The sequence below is a fragment of the Thermobia domestica genome, chromosome 1 (genome assembly GCF_964235325.1).
Source record: "Thermobia domestica chromosome 1, izTheDome1.hap1.1, whole genome shotgun sequence".
Taxonomy (NCBI): Eukaryota; Metazoa; Arthropoda; class Insecta; order Zygentoma; family Lepismatidae; genus Thermobia; species Thermobia domestica.
In genome coordinates this window covers 174,026,999-174,040,376 of record NC_137454.1, presented here as the reverse complement: position 1 = coordinate 174,040,376, position 13,378 = coordinate 174,026,999, and the positions used below count along the sequence as shown (strand labels likewise).

At 34.9% G+C, this 13,378-nt stretch overlaps 1 protein-coding gene across 2 annotated transcripts in view; it reads right to left on the bottom strand.

Moving 5' to 3' along the window:
- The window catches only part of LOC145691148 (uncharacterized), a 202,866-nt gene that overhangs the window by 90,528 nt on the left and 98,960 nt on the right, over positions 1-13,378 (bottom strand). For both annotated transcript variants that reach the window (XM_081766877.1, XM_081766878.1), the window contains exon 4: positions 9,303-9,519. In XM_081766877.1, coding sequence (XP_081623003.1) covers positions 9,303-9,519 — 217 coding nt within the window. The remainder of the gene's footprint in view (positions 1-9,302; positions 9,520-13,378) is intronic.

Genomic DNA, 13,378 nt, shown 5'->3' with positions numbered 1-13,378 from the left:
TCCCAAGGCCTCCATTCTCAACTGGTAAGGAAGCTTGTAACCATGAACTGTCTTTCAAAGAACAGTTTAGAATGGATTCCAGTCCTGTTCTAAGAGTGTGGTCGAATTTGTCAAGTAATTTATCATCCTGCCAAGAAGGGGAGCAACGGAGGAAATACAGTAATCTTGGAAGTGAGTGTGAAGCTCGTAGTAAATAATAAGCGGAGTGTGCAGAAAGTTTTGATAATTGAGAAAAGAAGAATTCTAATTTTGATATCTTGTCCAATAAAATTTTGCTCCTTGATTCGGTAGAGATATTTCATATATTTATTTCATAACTACTGTTAATGGTATAGTTGAACTCTCTTGTATGTAACGGATCAGTCCTGTCAGTCACAGGGTGTTTTAGAATCTATGATTTGTCGTGATATGTTGTCTGATTTAATTATACAGTATATTGTTTGCCTGAAAATAAGACCTAACCAGTCTGATCAGTTCATTACACATTGCTGTTCTACTGCTTCTCATGTAGCATGGAGTTTATATAAACACACCACCAACCACCTGGCAATGTGGTCGCCACCTTATCGTTGTTTCCCAGCCATGACCAGTATCTAGCATCAGATGCTTCTATTTTGATAACTGTCTGTATATATTTTAATCTAAGCAACACTATCCCTTAATTTATTCTGTTTTTAGTTGAATTGTTGAATATTTTAAGGTTAATTTTCATTGATTTTCATGTTATTCGTTACTAATGTAATGTCAAGAATTTAAATACCCAACATGACTGAAATGCGCAATGAATTATTTGTGCCGTGAAAGATAAGATGACTGTTATAAATTATCTATGATTTTTCCCTTTTTTCTTTCTTCGCTAAACAGATTAGATTATTAATGAACGAATATCGTGACAAAAGTTAAAAGATCAACAACTCGAAAACTAAAGCATAATTAATTAGTATTTGGAAATTTTTCTAAAAGGCTACGAATATCATTAATTAATATTGTAAGGATCCCCACATCATGACAAAAGCACATGTCAATACAACACGTGTTATTGATTATAAACAATGAAGCAGACGAGAAGTCAACACGGAAGACATCGGGAGAAGCAGAAAGGAGACGGACCTCACGACAGGACCCGAAGAGGACAAATAAAAGAGGGACCACCGAGGGATCTGGTATCAGTCGATCAACTGATCAACTAACCAACACCTGCTCCGAGGTCGCATTGAGCTCATCCGTGGCTAAGCGGTTAGCGTACGCGCCTTTGGCGTGGGAGACCCGGGTTCGATTCCCGGCGGGAGCTCATGTGGTTCGGATTCCACGTTAATCAGTAGGTCCACGTCTCATATAGCCTCGCTGCTGAAAGGGACGCTAAACTAAAATCAACTCAATCAACTCCGAGGTCGCATTGGACTAGGAGTGCACCTTCCCTTAACCCGAGGTTGCATTGGACTAGGGATCCTCACTACAACCAAGCCTCACGAAGCTGCCTTGGGCTGACTCCTTCAAGACTCACCAAAAACCTTGCAGGTGCCTTGGAGACTGCTTTGAGAGAAGGGGCACCGTGCAAAACACCAATCTCCCTTCATCTGGTCAATAAGAAGAAAGACACTACTTACTCTTTGTAATCAAAGACATTGTACTTAGCAATTTTATAATAAATTGGTGAAGGGGAAAAATACTAGCCCGGACCGTTATCTTGTCTCTACCTATAAAGTCATTGCGATATAGATTATGTCTTTGTATCAAAGATAAGTATTTAGTTTTGAGAAGAGAAAAGTAAAATAATGGAATGTGTGACTAAGAACTAAGCATAGTACCCAGAGTATATTGCTGTAGTCTTCTGCACATTACAAAATTACAGAAGCATAAAGATAATAATATTAATTTTCAAATAAGTGCCAAACTTTCATTTTAAACATCGTCTTAAAGAATGGTAAATGACAAGTCATGATTCTCGTTTCTATATTAATAGTCAGCCTGAGTCATTTTGCCAATTTTCAGTAATTTCAGTTTAGTTCATAATATGTGAGGTTTGCAATACATCTCTGTTACACGGCTATTAATTCAGAGAAGCATATAGACTTTTGGATTCGCCCTGTTAATTTTAACAGATGAAATGTTATGGAAAACGCTACGAGTAACGACTAATGCATTTACGATAATAAATTCATTACTAACATCTATAGAAAACCAAACGCATTCAACTTCTATATGCGTGAAAAGTTTGTACATTCCTATAGAACCAAATCGAATAAACTAGATAAACTTTCCTTGAGAGTATACAAAGTTGTCTCATATAATAACATTGTAGAACAACAATTAGAACAGATATATGCAAAAGCAGGCCTTGACTCTATACTAAAACGATCTCAATAAAAAACCTTCACACTAAAAATGAAAATTAGGTTAAAGATAAAAAGATTTAGTTTCCATTTTGGACTAGTTTATCGATTGGACTTCAAAAAATTTGCACTTAATTATGGATTTAAAGTCGTATTCAAATTTTCTAAAACTGTAGACATGCCATTAGCAAACTACAAAAATTACTACGTGGGTGGTAGAGTAAATTCGGGAGAATCCCAACTCAGGTGTAATTCTGATCAAATACATATCGATATGACGAAGAGAAATATAGATATTAGGGTAAAGAAACATATCAAGGACATCAGAGATTTTTCAGTGGTATCAAGAACATCAGAACAATCTGAGTCAAGCTATTTTATTACAGACGTTTAGATTTTACATCATCTATGGTAGAAAGATCAGTATTCGAGTCTGTTTCATGAAGACAAGAAATCGAAAATTAAATTCACACAAATAATGGAATCTTATAAATCAATTCTTAAATAGTGATAAAGAAGTTTCGTAGTGTTAACGACACGTTTTCTCGGAATACTTACAGAATTCGGGTTCAATTGAGAGAAACTGGCGTAATAAATCGTCCGCCTGATGTCCAGTCAGAAGCAGGTTTCTAACAGGGAATCTACAAGGAAGCTTTCACGCTAGCAGAAAAGAAAGGACGCAATATCGGAACAATTAAAATTATAATACTCTACACAAATTTACAAGTGTTAAGTGAGAATGCATGTTTTTCTTGTTGAGTCTAAAAAAGTAGGCAGACTATAGAACAGAGGACCGGATGAAAAAAATTGTACTCACAGATCATAGTTTTAAACCCCGGAAGAGCCATTGGTATGTTCCCGAGTTAAGGAAAGTCGGGCCTCAATAGTGACACCAGAAGAACATGTAGGAAACTGGAAATGAAGCGGACGTTCATTGTGACCCAGTCCAGCATAGGAGATAGGTGTCTTAAATAGACGTATCTCTAACCAAAAGCCTTCGCCATATGATCACAAATCAGTCTCACCAGGGTTGCTCGGACATTGGTAGCTTAATGAGTAGTTTAGCTATTCTCAGCCAAATAAAGCCACGTCAATAGATTGGCGATATTAAAATTATTCTCTTCCTCCCTTCTTCATTCTTTCACTTTCTTAAGCTATCAAAAGTGTGTCTTCCTCAAGATGAGGTATATCCTATTGATTCCTCCAAAGGAACGGAAGTGGCAGAAGTTAGAAATCTATAAAAGGTGGGAAAATTGATTGATTAGGTTGATACCAATGATTCCACGGACTTCAGACTTCGTGATAAGGATTTTCGACCTGGCTCTGTGTGAAGCTTTGTTGCAAGACTTCTTCACCGAAAATACAAATATGAAGCTTTTACTATGAAACTTTAATACGAATAATTAATTAACCGATCGACATAGTATGTGCAGTTAAAAGTTCAGAGGTAGGTGAATACACATTGAATCCATCTGTAACTTCTCTGGCTAGAAGACAATTGCGTCCATCGAACGTTGGAAAGTGTGTTATTGCCGGGGGCGCGCCCTGGACCATGACCGTCAGCTTCGGCATGACCGCCAGCTAGTTGCTGTTCCCGTGTGCCAATTGAGCTAATCTTCCAATGTTACCTAATTTGAACATTCATCAAATCACTTAATCTTCATGTTGGACTTTCCGCGGCCAACGCGAGACACTATTTAATGCAACAATACTAACTTGGATAATTATACATTTAAGAATTCATTGCATTTGTTCTGTTCTCTAGACTTCACTTTGGTTTAGGGTTGTGATCTATATACAAGGGTTTCGGATGACTTTTATTTTTATTTATTTATTTCAATTTTCTAATCTATGTACTCGTATTCGCTTTTAGACAAGAATTTCCATAGAGCTTTGCTGCAGGCATTGCTTTGTAATGGAATTTCAATTCTTTAATGTATACTACAAACTTTTAAGATTAAAAATAAAAGAAACAAACAGGCTGAGGTTCCGTAAACGCACTTTCAAGAAAGTGAAAATGTCAAAAACACAAAAACAAAATAAGGAACTGCATACAGGCGAGAAGCTAAAAACAGGATATATATAAACTAAAAAAAATGGTAAACAAGGGGAGTTATTTGGTCAGTCATTGGATCAGTCAGAACGAGCGTCGTGAGTCAACCTTTGGATCCTTGTCAGTAATGGACCTCAGCCTGTACAATCCAACCTTCCTGTAAGTACTTCGTTTATTATGCTAAGAAGCAATACATAAAAAGGTCGTGCATGGAGGTCTTCCTCCATTACAGGCGTAATGTTGTAAAAATTTATAATTTCTATAATTATTATTTGTGACCTTTTTCTCTATGTAACTTGTTACATAAAAATCAAGATGCATCTAAAGTAGTATTGTCCTTCTACCGAGGATAACAATAAACAATATCCTATAATCATTATTCAATTAGTAACTAAAATCTTCCTATCTAAAATTTACGAAACAGCTTATCTTCAAGGATTACAATCCCACATTCGGTTTTTAGTTTAGTAATACCATTCGGAGCTAGGATCTAACCTCGTTAGTAATGGAAAAGGTTTGGATTTGAGTATGTCATAATAATTCTACTTCTGAGAGCATTAGGCGGTAAGATACTGATCAAACTTGAGAATTATTTCTATTGTAACAGAAGTTATTGTTTGAAATAATGCAATCTTCCTTTTATATTCTAATGAATCCAACGCATCGTAACTCATAGCCTTCGATCATTTCAAGGTTGGCCAACAACCTTTCTAATACCGTATAACAGTTTATAAACTCTGGGTTAAGGATGATATACCACGTCCAAGTGTAAAGTGCGCAGATGCCCAGTAGTATTCCGGACCATGATACAATTCGCTCTTATATCTAGGCTATGCTCTGCCCCCTATTACTTGTGATAAACCATTTCTGTAGCCCTCAGACAGTAATCCGGGAACCTGATAACTGATACTGACACTTCTCAGTGGTTTCTCAGATAAATTCTCGATCCACATGTAAGTCAGGGCAGAAGAGGATTAACCGAGGGTTTAGGCGACCAGCCATTAAATCGCCTTCTTTTACCAAGCTAGTGACCGGGAGTTCAGCCCACTAGCAATCATTTCCGTCCATTAAACAGGGCTACATCTCAGCTTTGACAAGATTACCTCATCTTATCAGCTGGAAAGATTTCTAGCGTAGGACTCAAAATCTCTTCTACGCGAAAAGCGTCCGTCTACTCTCTATTTTCATATATGGAACATACACGCATACACAGAAATATAACTGTAGATACAATTTTGCAACGAAAATATGATTCAGCAAAAATCGAGAGTACGTAGAAATTTTGCAGAATTATACTGTGAAATACTGGTACTAGCTTCAGAAAGATGGCGACGACATACTGAAATATTAGTTATGTGTATGCAACCTACACTTTTTAGATATTTTTGTATACTTCTAAATGATATGAGTTTTCTTCAAGTATACAGTAATACAACTAAAGGTGTTTATATCACACTACAATGTGTAAGCAACGAAGATACATATAAATACATACATATAGATACATAAGGAAATTTCTGGTTCAATCAGCATTTGAATAACGGACCTGTCGATGGCTGTAGATTTATCAGCTGAAATTTTTGTCAATCTATCTAATATAAATAAAATAACGAGTTTGTTTGTGTGTTTGTCTGTCTGTCTGTGTGCAGCCTGGGGACCAAACGAGTGGACCGAGAGTTACCAAATTTCGGTCAGGGGTACCTTGATCCAGGCCCCAGATCAAGACGAAGCGTTTTTTTTTTTTAATTTCGAACCAGGGGGTCTCAGGGGGGGGGGCGTTTACCGGAACCGGCTTGGGAACTAGACAAATTGACCGAGAGTTACCAAATTTTAGTCACGAATACCTTGGTCCAGGCTCCAGACCAGAGTTAAACGTTTTTGTCAAAATTCGAACCAGGGGGTCTCAGGAGGGCATTTACCGGGACAGTAAAAGTAGTAGAAAATGACCGATATTAGTGTTGAATTCATAGTTTTCGCGGTCGCTGAAATTAATGGTAAAACTCCGATCGCATTAACTTCCAAATTCACGCTATTCGGCTTTGGGCCGGGAGTCATCGGGGAAGGGGGGGGAGGTGAGATACCGAGACATATAAAAGTAATCCAAAAATGACCTATATTAGTGTCAAATCCATAATTTTCGCGGTCGCTGACATCAATGGTGACACTTCCATTAGCGATGACTTGCAAATTCAGTTACAATTGCATGCGGGCCGGGAGTCAGCGGGGGGAGGGGGCGAAATACCGGGACATGTAAAAAAAAAAAAAAAAAAAAAAAAGACCAAACTGACCGATATTAGTATCAGTTCCATAGTTTTCGCGGTCCCTGAGATCAATGGTGATACTTCCACAGGCGTTGACTTCCAAATACAGCCCCCGTGCGAAGCATAGGTATATTTAACTAGTGTTAAATAAAATTCACGTAATAGGGTTAGAAATTATAATCTTTGTTATAGAATACGCGTAAAAAGTGTACATTAAAGTGGCATTGTATTTATAACTTTAAATTCCAAATTATACACCAGAATTTTAATTAATCGTACAATTAATAAATATATTTGATGCTGTTAGAATGTTAAGAAAATATGATCGACCTTTTACTAAAACAATTTGTTGTGAGTTGAACACAAATTTTTGAAATGGGTATTCCAATATAAAAAGGTATTACAAATAGATGTACCATATTTTCATTGTACGTGAAAAATTTACTTACCAGAAAATGGTGGAAAATGGTGGTGGTACACATAATGCTAAATAAAATACACTATGCGCGATTTCAATAAATACTTCATCATATAAATATGGAAGAAAGTACAATAGGAAACAATTAAAGAAGAGAAAAGTATTATGAAGCATGTAGTTACATGTTGTACAGTGTACTGTGATTAAAATTTCCACGTAGAAGAATTTTTTAAAAAAAATATGTATAACTATTTTGATTCTTAAAAATACATGTACTAAGATATATATATATATACGTAATATTTTATTAGAGTCCAGCAATTGTTTCTGCAAAATGTTGCAATTTTGGTAATTTCTGTTCACATTAGGTTAGTTTAGTTTGGGTTAGGTTAGTTTAGGTGAGTTTAGATTAGTTTGTTACATTATGTTAGTGTAGGGGTCCAGCATAATTTTCCGAAAAATGATAGAATTTCGCTTATTTCTACTAATATTAAGTTAGTTTAGATCAGTCCAGGTTAGCTTAGGCTAGTTAAGGTTAGCTTAGGTTTGTTTAGGTTAGATTTGGTTACGTTATGTTAAGTCTAAGAACTTGCATTATCCATTTCCCTGTAAATTTTGTGTTTTTGGACCCTTGTGCTAAACATACCTCAAAACTTCCTTGAGGAATGAAATGGTTTAAATTTAAATAAATCTTAATTCAAATGTATCATATTTGTGCTGAAGCAACTAATGTAGTTAACTAGTTTTAATGCTTGAAGTAAAATCCTGGAGATATACAGGTACGTAAAATGATCTTATCCCATTTCCTGTAAGTTTCTCACAGCAACCAAAAGTATCAATTTTCAAAGGTGTTCGTGTTTCATATTTAAAATAGTCTTCCTGTGATATTGTCCTATTACTATCATGTCTATATAATCGTGTTGCAGTGTGAAAACTATAACGTATACATGCCAATATTTTAATCTTTTCTTTTTTAAGTCATGATGTTAGCAATAGTGGAAGACATGATTAATAGAATTTGATTAAACTTGTGTTTAATTTTCTATATTTATAGTTAATAATAATAATAATAATAATAATAATAATAATAATAATAATAATAATAATACCAATAATCGAATTCGTGACTTTCTTTATCTGAACTCGACCTTGTGCTTTCAAATTAGACTTAAAACGTCACTACAGTTTCACAAAAATACATTTAAAAGCAACAAATATTTTAATAGACCTAACATTTACTCTTGTTCATGAAGCAATCTGTAAGTACAAAGAGCCACACACTGGTATAACTGAAAACAATATTTGGACCAGAATTAACGAACATACTCGGAATTCTTAAGTTTAGTAATGTGCTAGTGCGAGACTTACATGAACCTTTACGCAACTTAAAATATGAAGTTGAAGCGGTTAGTGATTTGAAACAGTCGGATTTAGAAATTAGAAGTAAGGTAAATAATAATAATAATAATAATAATAATAATAATAATAATAATAATAATAATAATAATAATAATAATAATAATAATAATAATAATAATAATAATAATAATTATTATTATTATTATTATTATTATTATTATTATTATTATTATTATTATTATTATTATTATTATTATTATTATTATTATTTACAAACATGAAAATACGAAATTAAATCAAAATTCCAGCAAAATGGAGAAAGAATGCTTTTCACTTTTCCAATACTTCAGAACTTGAAAAAACAAAAAACGTAACGATAGATTTCTACACCGGCAATGCTTGAACAAAATAGTGGTAACAGTACAAGTTCACAGAGAGGTTTCTTTCTAGCATCCATACGTACCTTATAGTTTCCAAAATGAATTTTCCTGAATGTAAATAATGTTTTTAAAAAGTCCGAATTTAGGTAGCTGTGAGAAAGTGAAAAGCTTTTTTTTTTTTTGTAAGTTTCTACAATGATGCTTTCCAGTAGCCTATGATTTCAATACAGTGTAGGAACAGTAGTTGTGAGATTCTTGGATCAACATATTGCTCTCAATAACTCAAAACATCGATAACTCAAAATTTTCATTGTTACCTGTACAAAATCAAAATCAAATTCCAGTTTCGAGACTACCCTTTCTTCATTTTCAGAGCTGAAAATAAAAATTTACCATAAGCTTTTAAATTAAAAAAATTATAGTTCTGCCAGGAATTATGAAAAAGGTATGCATTAGTATTTACATTATTTCTAATAGTACATAGTATAGTTTCCATACCATAAGCAAGTCAAATAAAGCATTATATCCATTATTCCAATTGAGGAGAGGATTACCATCACATTCCCAGTACTCTAGATGGCCTTGTGCAGATGTATCATACCATGTATCGGACCCATCTATCGAGTTTTGAAATTTATGGTACCAATCGAGGACGGATTTAGCAACTTCATCATTGACACCTATCTCTTTCCCACCTTCTATTGCATGCATAAATCTGCAAAATTGAAAGATAAAACTAAAATTAATAATTTTTTTTTGGAAAATACAATAAATAAATAAATAAACTTGAATCCCAGTAATGTTCTTGCAAGACGGGTGATCTATCATTTAAAGTAGCACTAACGCACTTAGTTTTCTGTGTTTATGGCTACTTTCTTCTTATTATACAGCTATTATACTATACAAGTGCCACAAATATGCCTCATATTTAACTGCCTACAAACTAAATCGTATCAGATAATGAAATGTTCATAATTAATCAAGCCTGATTAGATGTCTACAAGTATTGGTTGAGGTAAACTTGGAGCTACTCTGCGAGTTTAACTTAATACTATCTGAATATCGACAAGGCATTAAGACAAAGGATATTTCTATATATAGGGTGTTAATATGTACGGTTGACAACATTTGGGAGATAAACTTACTCATAGAAACAAGAAAAATATCTAGTAAATATTTCCTCGGAATCGCTTAGTTTCAGAATTACACGTTGTTGAAAGCATGAGAACTTTGCAGGTGAATATCTCGAGAGCTACTAGACACTGAGCTGAGGCGGCATGTTATCGTTTCAGACTTGTAATCTGGTCTATCTAAACCTGCATGATTTATAGTGGCGCAATGGATCTCCTTACAGGAAGAGAGGAATTCCCAGATATTGTATATTAGGATAGAGGTGTCCATGGGCGCCCGCAGGATATTTTCCAAAGGGGGGCAACACACACACACACACAATTGCTAGAATTAAACCCAACAAAACAAAACTTCATTGCTATCAGCACCACGTCATCAAAAGAAACAACAAAGAGGGAAATTGTCTTTTCAACTCAACTGACGGATACCATCATTCAAAATACTTAGTATTGCATGCAGCATCAGGCTGAATATAATTATTACTGAAAAAATATGAAACATCACATGGGGGAGAGAAGTAGATTAAAATCTTGGGGATGCATTTGACTAAATTTTGTAACTCTAAATCATTTAGTGAATGCTGATTTTAAAAGTATACTATTGTCACCAGAAGAGCCTATAAAAGTTAACCTTTTTCGAAAATCCAGGGAGGGGCAATTGCCCCCTCTTGCCCCCCTCTGTGGGCGCCCATGGAGGTGTCCTATTCATGATGTATGAAACTACGTTCCAACAAGTAACGAATATTCGTTGACAGAACATCGATATCTTGATCAGAATCAAGAAGGCGAAGAGTTTTTGGTGTATTGTGCATGGTTGCGTAACTACATAAAGGAGTGATTACAGTTGATAAAATAAAATTAAATAAAATCTTTAGTTTAATGTCTCACGACCATACCCTGTGAGCTAAAGAAGACAGATTTTTTTTTATGATGTTTAATGATTTGAAAGAATTAGCGCAACGACGATGTGCGAGAAAATGGGAGTATCCTAAGGGAAAAAAAAAAAAAAAAACACGAACGCAATATTCTCCCCTCACAAACTAACTTGATTTGGGACAGCAAGAGGGACTGCTTGCAGTAGAGGTGAACGCTTTATCACTGACCCACCACTTACCCTTTCTTCCTTGTTCTGCGTAGTGAATAAAAGATTTTTGACAGTGCATGGGAGATTTTGACACATAAAAGCAACAGAACTGATTATGTAACAAAAAGTTGAAAGGGGTGTGTATTGAGTAAGAAGATATTTCATAAAGTGTGAGTAAATGAACTTTTGAGACGGATATTTGCAAAGACAATACTACGGAAGTGAGGTGACAGTCGGCCCTTAAACTGTGACACAACATGACTGTTCAAATATTTCAAGATCAGATATGCAAAATGAGTCGGCGTGCACCACCGTTTGATCCAATGGGACAACACTCTATAACTCCCTAATGATATTATGAGAGTGCGTTCCTGTAAGGTAGAGGCGATATGAAGAACGCTTCAGAGATTATGCTGAAACTGTTCATCATTGGTCTCATTATATCAATGGCATCGATGAATCTTGTGTTATCTGGTACAATCAAATACGCCTGGCGTTTCTGAGATCACTGCAGTAGCTGCAATGTCATGGGCAACAAGGTGCTCGCATGCTGCGATAGGTCTTTCGCGCATTAGATGTTTCATCTCACCCGTAGAAAAAATCTGAGTTGTCAGGCAAGCGTGGTGGTCAAGGCACAAGTGCACTACTAGCAATCCAGCATTCTATGAATATTTGATTTAGAATGTTTCTGACATCAACGTCAAAATGTGCCGGTGCGCCGTTGTTTTGGAACAACATTCGCTGCTTAATTGCAGATGGCACATTCTGTAGAAATTACGGCAAAATATCAGTAGAAACGCAAAGCAATTGCCGCAGGGTGTGTCTAATTTACTGACCAGAACATTTTCTTGGCCACCGCCAAAACTATGAAGGCCACCAACTTGAAATTTTCACCAAATATGCTCCTCAAAACCCCCAATATATCCAGCAAATTTCATTCAGAAATCTCAATATTTACTATATATCTATATCAAAAAATTGTTAAAATTTTGGTATAACTCGGCCACCGCCAAAATTATGATGGCCACCAACTTCAAATTTTCACCAAATATGCCCCTCAACACCCCCAATATATCCACCAAATTTCATTCAGATATCTCAATATTTACTATATATCTATATCAAAAAATTCTTAAAATTTTGGTATAACTTGGCCACCGTCAAAACTATGAGATCCACCAACTTCAAATTTTCACCAAATATGCCCCTCACCCCCCCCCAATATAACCACCAAATTTCATTCAGATATCTCAATATTTACCATATATCTATATCAAAAATTGTTAAAATTTTGGTATAACTTGGCCACCGCCAAAACTATGAAGGCCACCAAATTCAAATTTTCACCAAATATGCCCCTCAACACCCCCAATATATCCACCAAATTTCATTCAGATATCTCAATATATACTATATATCTATATCAAAAAATTGTTAAAATTTTGGTATAACTTGGCCACCGCCAAAACTATGACGGCTACCAACTTCAAATATTCACCAAATATGCCCTCAACACCCCCAAAACATCCACCAAATTTCATTCAGATATCTCAATAATTACCATATATCTATATCAAAAAATTATTTAAAATTTTGGTATAACTTGGCCACCGCCAAAACTATGACGGCCACCAACTTCAAATTTTCAACAAATATGCCCCTCAACACCCCAATATATCCACCAAATTTCATTAAGATATCTCAATATTTACTATATATCTATATCAAAAAATAGTTAAAATTTTGGTATAACTTGGCCACCGCCAAACCTATGAAGGCCACCAACTTCAAATTTTCACCAAATATGCCCCTCAGCGCCCCCAATATATCCACCAAATTTCATTCAGATATCTCAATATTTACTACATATCTATATCAAAAAATTGTTAAAATTTTGGTATAACTTGGCCACCGCCAAAACTATGTGGGCCACCTACTTCAAATTTTCATCAAATATGCCCCTCAACACCTCCAATATATCCACCAAATTTCATTCAGATATCTGAATATTTTCTAAATATATCAATATCAAAAAATTGTTAAAATTTCGATACAACTTGGCCACCGCCAAAACTATGACGGCCACCAACTTCAAATTTTCACCAAATATGCACAACAACACCCCCAATATATCCACCAAATTTCATTCAGATATCTCAATATTTACTATATATCTATAAAAAATATTGTTAAAATTTGTGTATAACTTGGCCACCGCCAAAACTATGATGGCCACCAACTTCAAATTTTCACTAAATATGCCCCTCAACACCCCGAATATATCCACTAAATTTCATTCAGATATATCAATATTTACTATATATCTATATTAAAATATTGTTAAAATTTTGGTATAACTT